This window comes from Morone saxatilis, unplaced genomic scaffold (assembly GCF_004916995.1).
Source record: "Morone saxatilis isolate NCDOM2014 unplaced genomic scaffold, NCSU_SB_2.0 Contig19, whole genome shotgun sequence".
Taxonomy (NCBI): Eukaryota; Metazoa; Chordata; class Actinopteri; family Moronidae; genus Morone; species Morone saxatilis.
In genome coordinates this window covers 826,305-836,297 of record NW_023339751.1, presented here as the reverse complement: position 1 = coordinate 836,297, position 9,993 = coordinate 826,305, and the positions used below count along the sequence as shown (strand labels likewise).

The window sequence follows — 9,993 nt, the reverse complement described above, 5'->3', positions numbered from 1 at the left end:
CTCCAGCAAGACAAAGACCCAAAGCACACATCCAAAAGCACGCAGGAATGGTTGAAAAGGAAAAAATTGACTGTTTTAAAATGGCCAGCAATGAGTCCTGATTTAATCCAATTGAAAATCTTTGGTATGAGCTAAAATCTGCCATTGGGGAAAAGAAACCTGCAAACATTCAAGAGACATTCAACAATTTGCAAATAAAGAGTTGGAGAAAATACCAGCTGAGAAGTGCAAGAAGTTTATAGATGGCTACAAGAAACATTTGGAGGCTGTCATCACTGCCAACGGGTGTGCAATCAAATATTAAAGAGGGGTGCCATTATTGCTGCACATGCTGTTTTTTCTGTTTCTTCTTTGAAATTACAATATGTAAGTTGAAAAAACAATTTTCTTTGTTAAATTACGTTGGACCTCCAATTAAAAGATCCTGATGATATAAATTTGGTACATTTATATATATTTCTGAAGTTATTGTAGAGGTTATGCAAAAAATTAAGGGGTGCCAATAATGGTGAACAGGACTGTATATACTTCATATATAAATGTTTTCACTTTGTTTTCAACACCTCAGAGAATAATTGATTATTTCAGGTATTTATACCATATTTTCTGTTAATTGTGTATGCGATTGTGTGTGTATTCATGCAGGTATGCCAGTCTATATTTCTGTTGTGCAATTGAAGAGCAGGACAATGAGCTGATCACACTGGAAGTCATCCACCGCTTCGTAGAGCTGCTGGATAAGTACTTTGGCAGTGTAAGTCTCTCTGTTGTTGATTTCACACCACTAAACTTAAGGTTTCAGAGTGAAGTGAGCATGTAAAAACTTCCCCTGCTGTAGAAAGCACTGACTTGTGTTTGTTTGTGCAGGTGTGTGAGCTGGACATCATCTTTAACTTTGAGAAGGCCTACTTCATTCTAGATGAGTTCCTGATGGGAGGAGAGATTCAGGACACGTCTAAGAAGAGCGTTCTCAAAGCCATTGAACAAGCAGACCTGCTGCAGGAGGTAACCTGGGCTTCACCCACTACCTCCACCAAGGAGGGTTGGGTTTTCTGTCCAGTAAAAAGTTCTGCCATGGGCTTTTGGGAGACACCTGCTTTTGCAGACTCTGGATAAAACCTTTGTCCTGCTGGTGATTATCAAACTGACAGTGCCAGCGAGGTCTGTCTCTTTTCAAAAACTTCAACAAACCATTATTAATTGTTCAAACTAACACAAATGCAACCAGCATTAGGCTATCCAAAAGTATACTGTGCCTGCACTTACACTTTAATTAGCTCACCATTCATTTCTTTGAGAAATGTTTCACTGAAAGTCTACTGATGTTACCGAAGTCGTCCAGTAAAATGCACTGCCCTGCCAGCTAATATTTACTGCAGATGTGAACTACTGTTTAAGACAAATACCAAGTAGAAACTTTCCTGGGGCCCAGAAACCATTTTAGGATTTTAGGAACCTGCATAAATTTAGCACCATTGCACCTGTGCCTCAAAAACTGTGCCTTTGTAGTATTTTATTCTTAGGCCTAAGAATTAAAGTTAGTGTAACTGATTGTAATGTTACTGACACAGCTTTATTCCCAAGTATCATCATTACATGTAGCATGTAGACATTTCTTGTAATTTTAGTGACAGATAGTCAGGGTTCCCACACTTCCTGGAAAATCTGGAAATTTAGAGACTAGTTTCGTGGTCATGTAAACGGCTGGGAAATTATTAAATTTACCAAATATCCTGGAATTTGTTGTATTTTAGCCCCTCACTCAGATCGCCTTTATAAACTTGCATATTTTGTTTGAAACTGAACTGTTGGTAGGATAAAAAGTATGACACTTCAAACTTCAAGTTTACCAGATGCAAAGTGGAACTCACTTTCTATGATAAAAACTTAAATTGTGATTGTTTTGATATTACAATGTGATTCATGATTAATTGGAATGATCATTTTTACTGTAAAAAAAACAAAAACTTTTAAAAACCAAAGAAACATGTTTTCTTACATCTGGAGAACAAGATTTGTTGAAGAGGGCATCTTTACAGCTCTACAGCACTTCGTTATAATGCTGTTTTTTACCTTTATCAAAGAACTGCAGCTTCTGCAATTTAGATATCGTCATATTGCGGTTTTGATAAAATGCCAATTAATTGTACAGCCCTAGTTACGATACTGTACTAAATCAGAAATAAGTAACCATCAAACATTTGGCAACTTTTTATTGCATCCATTCAAACAACAGAGTCACAGTACAGTAAATACAAAGAACAATGTGTTCTTTTCTCGTGTGAAAATTGCATCTCAAACATCTGACTGTAGTTACTCAGTGTACCTCTGAGAGCTGGCTGCTCCATTACATTTTGATGTGTATATTTGTTTTTGTTTTTTTACTGTTTTTTTTTTTTTAGGTGTCACTGACTTCTTTATTCTAACCATCTCTGTGTTTCCTTTTACAGGAGGACGAGTCACCCAGGAGTGTTTTGGAAGAGATGGGCTTGGCGTAGTACACAGCAGTGCTATGAGAGACTATAGATACCAAGGCAGAGGGCTGGACGTGAGGGGGGCGGGACAGAATCTGGGACTGACTGTGGCTCAGACTGGCAGCATTGGTTCTGTGTGTCTGTGGCTCTGGGGATGTACAGTGTTTAACTGGGGGAAAGACATTCAGTTAAAAATGGAAGATCCTTGCATTGGCCCTTTAGCTTTGTGTGTGTGTGTGTGTGTGTGTGTGTTCTGAGCATAGGGTATAGAAAATGGGATACCTTTTTAAACTTGTGTGTGTCTGCAGGGGGGTTGTGTGTTGAGATTTTTAAAGGGGGGAGTCTAGCTTTGCTTATCAGAGTGGATACTGGCGTTAGAATCAAAGTGAGTCAGCCTGGCAGTTTGACGCTAGAGTTGGTCGTGAAGGTTTGTCAGGTACTAAATGTGGACAGAGACTTGGTCAGATATTTGGGTATATTTTAAAAAAATCCCTGATATTTTTCTGTATTTTTTGTATTTTCAACAATTCTCATGAAAAGACAAAAACTAATCATGTGTTAGTCCATCTCTCAAAGTTTGTGATTTCCCTGCCTTCCTTCCTTCATAAATATTTTGAAATAGCTCACAATTATATAGGTTAATTTTTTTTTTAAAATGCCTCAGTTATTTCCTAAAACAGCTGCACATGAGATTTGATGACAGTCAGAAAAATATAGAATACCACCAGACCTTTTAAATTCTGTGTTCTCTTTTTTCGTAGCATTAGCCATTATTCCTATTGGTTATGTATGTGATTATAACAAGGAAAAATGAACATACTACCTAAAATATGGTCCACTTTCACCAAAAGCCCTGACATAGTTGATGTGTGGCTACTGCCATAAAGCATTACATGTCCCAGCCCAGAGCCAATAGTTACATAGTGTGAAACAATTGTAGTGGGTAGTTAAGTAAAACATTATCCTAACCAATAGGACTGAGGGCCATAAATACGGTATAAGAAAACAGGATTTTGCTTTGTTTTTAGGCCTCCACTCTCTAGATGTTCCACTTAAACTACATCTACATAAATATCTCTGTCAGTCTATTATTACAGTTATTTGAATTACATTTGATGATTTAAGAATTTTTGTTGAGGCACAGTTGTGCTGTTTGGAATTCATCCCTAGCCCATCTTACCTAACACAATGGGCACTGGAGTTGGAACTTGACATTCTTCTGCCTTGGAGTTTCAAGGCATTTAGAATAAACTGAATTTTAGACAAGTATATCCTATGGCCCCATACATGTTTTATCAATTATTTTTTGATGTGTGGTTGTTACTGATGTTAGTGATCCAATTTGATGTAAAATGCCATCTTAGGCTGCTAGAGTATTGGAAGTCAGTAAAGGTAAAGAGCAGGGTCACTTAATGCATTTCCTGTAAGTGATGCTTGCATTGGTCACTTTGGTTACAGTGTCATTTCATTTAAACAAAGTGCATTTTTTAAACAGTAACTGACTGCAACTAGTTTTGAATGTATTCTTTAGGGACGCAGCGGTTTACCAGGGTCATGGTGGGTCCATACCTCAGGTTTGGTCAGGGTTTTGTTTGGGTCTAGATCAACATACAATATTAACATGGTTTCCTTACTATATCCTGATAGTAATACACAAGACAGATGTCAGTCTGTTCCTGGTTCCCCTTGCTCCTCCTAGTGTTCCCAATGGCATTTCCAGGAATCCATCGGGCCTGAACCGAACCAAAACAACCAATCAGAGCCAATGAAGATCTCATTCCCAGCATCAATATTTGATCAACTATCTTTCTCGGCTCTGATTGGTTGTTTTGCTCCAGGCCCGGTGGATTCTTGCAAATACCATTAAGAACACTACGATGCGCAAAAGGAACCTGATCATCTGTCCCATGTACTACTATGAGGATATAGGAAAAGTTTCTGCAAATATAACTAAAAGTTATCTCCTGCAGCTTTAATGAAGTGGAAAGTTGTTTTCTGTCTCAACTTCCAGATCAGCTTGTAATAAGACAAATAATTTAGTGTCAGTGAATGGGCAAGTTTCTGGCAAACGTATGTGTGGTTCTACAAATGCACAAACATTGTATGTTTATACTCACATTGGGTTAGGGTTTTTTAATTAAAGGTCCAGTGTGTAACATAACAGGTTGATCTTTTGGCCAAAATGGAAAATAATATTCATAGGTATGTTTTCATTAGTGTATAATCACCTGAAAATGTTTTTGTTACCTTAGAATTAGACGTTTTTATCTATATTACCTTAGAATTAGACGTTTTTATCTATTTGAGTAGGCCCTGTTCTAAGGAGGCTACCATGTTGAATCGCCATGTTTCCACAGTAGCCCAAGACAGACGAACCGCTCACTGACTCTAGATAGATCCTATATGTTTGGAGGGTGAACTATTGTTTTGGTATGAAAAAAGGGTACCTGGGAGATTCCAACTCCTGAAATGGATGTGGTGTGATCAGCTACATACCACTCGTTAGTTTTGCTAAAAAAAAAATATATATATATAAATTGCAACATGTTCTGGAACTAGATCCAAAACAGAAGAAACAATCACAACCCAACTTTACTCACACGTGTACTAGACTGAGCCGATAATACATAGTGAATATGTAAACACCTCTGGTATAGTGTAACATTAGTGTGTATACTGCTGTGTTCTTACGTTATTCATAAAAGGCTGTGGGCTGGGATGAGTATACTAGAATTCAGGGTATGTATAAAAGCTCTTAATTAATTTCCACTGTCTTTAAATTAGTATGTCTGTAATTATAGTTTTCATAAAAGTCTAGCTGATTATTTGTTACGATGTGATCATGCAGTAGGATTTTCTATGAACTGCCCATAGACTTGATTCGAACTAGGCTATGTCTACAAAATCTTTGACTTGACATCACTATTGACAGTGTGGGGTATCAGGGCTTTCATAAAACTCTTTCATCTAAAATAGGACCGGGTCATATGGTATCTTAGGAAGATTGTATGAATTGCTCATTTCACGCAGCTGAACAGATATTTTTGGAAAGTTGTTTCTTTTAAGCAATCTCACAATATTACTTCCAGATCTTAATCTTGATTCAGTCGCTGATTGGGTTTTTGTTACATTTTCAATCCATGGAAAAGCATCTTTGTATTGCCTCATATTTTATGTATGTTTTTCATTATAACGGGTTATCATTTGCATAATGTCCTCTGAGGAGTTCTGGACAAACACTAATTTCTAATAGGAAAATAATATTCTTTTTTTTCTTCTCTCATCACATTCCTTTCTTACACAACCTTTCTAATCTATGAAATACATGGGTGTGGTTGTTGGAAATTGATGGATGGTAGTAGATGTGGGCAAGGTAAAGATTCAAAGTTGGACATTAGTGTCTACAGAAGAGGTGTCGTTTTAGCTAGACTGTTTTTCTTTAATTCTGGGCCTTGCTGACATGAGATTATGCTTAAAACTTTTACACTGTGTGATCAGCTAGTTTCATGGGTTCTTTCAAACTGACCATCTGTTTTGGCGAGTTTCAACCATTCTGATCAATAAACCTTAACTGTCCAGTCGAGAAAAAAAACAAAACATTTTTTCCATAAAAAAAAAAATAATTTCAATGAAGAAATACTTTTCAGTTCTGATGCTAGCAGCAACTACTAACCTCTTTAGCAGCCACCGTTGTTTAACAAGCAGTGACTTCTTGCCGCGTCACACTTAGCGCCCACCCCATAGCTGCCAATACTTCCTCAAAGGATGCTGATTGGTCCAGAACCACTGTTGTTTGGTCACAAACACATAGATTGAAGCCTGATAAGATGGTCAGTGCATGAGCTAGTTCATGTCACTCACTCGACGTGACATATGGAGACCCAAGAGGCAGCAGCCAGAAAAAACAAGTAAAAGAGAAAAAAGGTGAGCCTGGTCGGAGTTAGGCATCCAAGCAAAGACGGATGGGGTTTGGGTCAGCTGCTGGTCAAGGGAATAAGAGTCTGCGTCACGAAGAGAAAGAAAGACAACACAGTGGAGCAAGAAGGATCCAGGCATTCTGTCACCCAGGCACTGTAGCTTGGCATCCAAGATGAGACAATTGGGGTAAGGGTGGTGGTCAGACAGATATGGTTGAGGTCAGATCCAAAGATGGAGTTACATATCTGCAAGATGCAATTCTGCCCATGACCAGTGCTTGCAATATTTCCGGATCTGACGTAAGGTCAGCTTTAGACCCTGAACAAATCACAACAAAATGTTTTGCAGAGAAACTAACAGACTAGCATCTGATCAGTCTTCTGTCTGCTTGACTATTTTTTGTTTTAAAATCTGTAAAATGCTAAAGTGCTAATGGTTTGCTCCTGACAAACCATTAGAGACAATGTACCCATCAGCCAAGTTCTTCCTCAGTTCTGTCAGAAATGAATGGAATGTAACCTGCTGATCATGACCATGATCACCTAACCCTAAGAAAAGGTAGAGGTCATTGTCAGGAACAGGCTGCAGGACATTCAGTCTGAAGCTGTCTAAAGAAGGGCCAAATGGCACTGCCGATCTGTTGTCTGTACACAGCAATGACTAATCCTTTGTTTTACCTTGCTGAACTCTGAATGTTAGTTCATGTTCTAAGAGTAAGGGCTCACTGTGTGATCTGATTGTTTTCTACATTGTTAGAGATAGATTGATGTACTGTATCAGCATGCATTGGAGCAAATGAAAAAAAATGGGAAAGAGAGGCTGATAATATGTATGATCTGCTGACAACTGCTGCAAAAAAAATGGCATCAGATTGCTGCTCATGCATGCGCTGTATGTGGAACAGTGTTAGGGACAAATTATTTGAGTTCTGAGATTACATTCGATATCTTTTATGTCTTATCCCTCAGACTTCTAGCAAAAAAAATATTTTGATTCGAATCTCAGAGGTTGAATATATTTTGTTCCTGTGGCCCCAAAAGCCTAATATGCTTTCAACAAACTAATTCTTACTAAATGTCCAACCATTTCTAAAAGCAAACTGTTTTTTTAGCTGGAAGGCAGGGTGAAAAGCTTGTTGTCATTGCAAAATTCCACTGGGCATGGCTTTATGATGTGGTGTCTGCAGTGTGGTTTGGCTATGTCAACCTCAAGTCTTCAAATCCCACCAAGAGTGCTTAAGAAGTGGAGCGTCATCAGAGCATCTTGTCTGCCCAGCAGTCTTGACCTCTGTCTGATTGACTTCTGGCCTTGTGCCACAGGTTGTGATGTAATGTTGAATTTGATCCGTTTTTTTTTTTATTTTTTTTTAATTGCCCTCCTTGCTGCATCCCCCAATCCAAGAAGTTAGCTTCTATTGCATACTGCTATTGGAAGTCATGATTCAATAACTCTTTGAAGGCATTTGTGGTGTTGTGCACACATAAAATGCAAAAGGTAACGTTCAAACCCTGCCTTCTTACAGTTACAATAATTGTATAGAGACCCCTGATTTTGCTTTCAGAAAATGGGATCCAGATGTTCTCACAAGCACCTTGTTTGAAGCATACTGAGGCCTTGATCCTCCTCACAATCCTCTGTACATTCGAGCATGCACCCACTTGAAGATATTTAGTGGACTCTTGCAGCCAAAGCTATTTTGCTTCTGATGGTTTTAACCCTCTGCTGCCACTTTTCTCTTCAAAGGGATATTATTTTAATAGTGTGTCAAATGATATTTTTCTTCTCCACTTGGTGAGATTTTATTTAATACCTACTTTGAACTTCAATCAGCTCATCATATGAAATGTCTTATCAATTTGGTGAATGTCTTGTCCATAAATTAATCTATGTGAAAAGAGAATTAAGTTTTTGATTTTAAATATTTTGTTGTAAGTCATTTGGTTCCTTCAAAAAGAAGAGAGGATGAGACCATGCATGGTTGAAAGAGCTGTAAAGGGGCTCTAGTGTCTGAAAGCAGAATCTCCATTAATCTGTGTAATGTTATACAGCAAAGGCTAAAGGGCCTCAATGAATTTTGTAAAGTAATAAAGCATTTTATGCGGAATTGAAAGGTGTGTTCCTGATGTTTTGTATCTGTGCTTGTCTAAAAGTCGGACTACTCTTCCTACAAGAAAAACTGCAGTATGTGCAACAAATCAGAAGGAATTTCACAGACAAATACAGCGCTTGGAAAAAACGGATATTCCAAGCATAATTACAACGTATGTTCCAGAACTCTAAATAATGCTTGGTAAATCTTTTTGTACAGAAATGAATGGGTGCTTCATACAAATGTATGTTGACTTGTGGGACAACTTCCTTGGAAATTCATTTCCACTTTCCCACCAACACTCAATACTGGTTTAACACTGATTTTTCAAGTTTATCCAAGTTTTTGTGCCTAAATTAACCACACTTTAACCATAACAGTGGCAGATAAGAGTGTTAGGGTAAACTGCTATATGAATACATTTGTGTGGCCACAAGTGTGAAGCATTGATAGGATGAGTCTAAGCCAGTTGGCGGTTCGGACCCCTACTAGGGGTCACCAAAGCTTCACAGGGAGACGTGATGTGATTTTAAGAAAAACTAGAACGGCCATACTAATGAATTGTCAAGGGAGACGAGAGTGATGTTGTGAGACTCCTGAAGTGTTGTAATGTGGGAGCACTACACATGTGCACGGTAGTATATTGTTTATTTTTACATTTTGTATTGTCACTAAACAAAGAGAAATTAAGATATTGAATTAAATGTTTTTTTTTGCATATAATGGATAAAGGTGAACCAAGATAATAAACTGTAGGAGGGATGATGGGATATGAAAGGGTTCGGGGGAGGGGGATGTGAAAACTGAGTCAAAAAGTGAGTGATAATTTGTTTAAAGTGGCTGCTGGTAGTTTGGGCCCAGTTTTGTTATATTGTTTTCATTTTATTTGGCACAACCATGCCGTCCAATCCTCCCTGACACTTTTGAGAACGTTTGTGTTTATGAATAGTCATTTGTAAATAAATCACCTTAATTATATACTTTACTTTGCAATTTCTTTGGTTGTCTTATTTTTCTTTTTTGTTCTTTTAAAAGGGTACACAACATCTATGTTGGCGAAAGGCAAATGGTCTTTTTTTTTCTTTTTTGAAATGTTCTTTTACAATACTCATTTATGCAGGAATAAGACTGAGAGGATTTAGTGGCATCTAGTGGTGAAGTTGCAGATTGCATGTAACTGAACACAGCTCACCTTCCAAGCATGTAGGAGAAACTACAGTGGAAGTCGAAGTTTCCTTAAGCAAGATACTGAGCCCCAAATAGCTCCCAATGTATGACTGTGTGAATTTGTATAAATTAATTTCTTTCTCTTCGTCGTGCCTGCGGTGTAAAGTGCTTTGACTGGTCCATCTACCTGATTAGATAAATAAGGGCTTTTCACTCGACCAAGAGATCTTCATTGGCTGGCTAGAAAAGGCACATGTGAAACCAGGAGGGTAAATAATTTCTAATACATTTCAGTAATATATTACAGTTCCCCCCTACAAAAATAATTAGTTACAACTTTACTTT

The 9,993-nt window shown here is 37.9% G+C and overlaps 1 protein-coding gene across 1 annotated transcript; it reads left to right on the top strand.

Moving 5' to 3' along the window:
• Positions 1-645: 645 nt before the first annotated feature.
• On the top strand, positions 646-4,635 carry LOC118329151 (AP-1 complex subunit sigma-1A; the record flags this gene model as incomplete). Its single annotated transcript, XM_035663135.1, is given in 3 exon segments — positions 646-754; positions 868-1,005; positions 2,451-4,635. Coding segments are annotated over 3 exon segments (295 nt in total), but the record flags the coding sequence as incomplete, so codon positions are not given.
• Between the last annotated feature and the right edge of the window lie 5,358 nt (positions 4,636-9,993).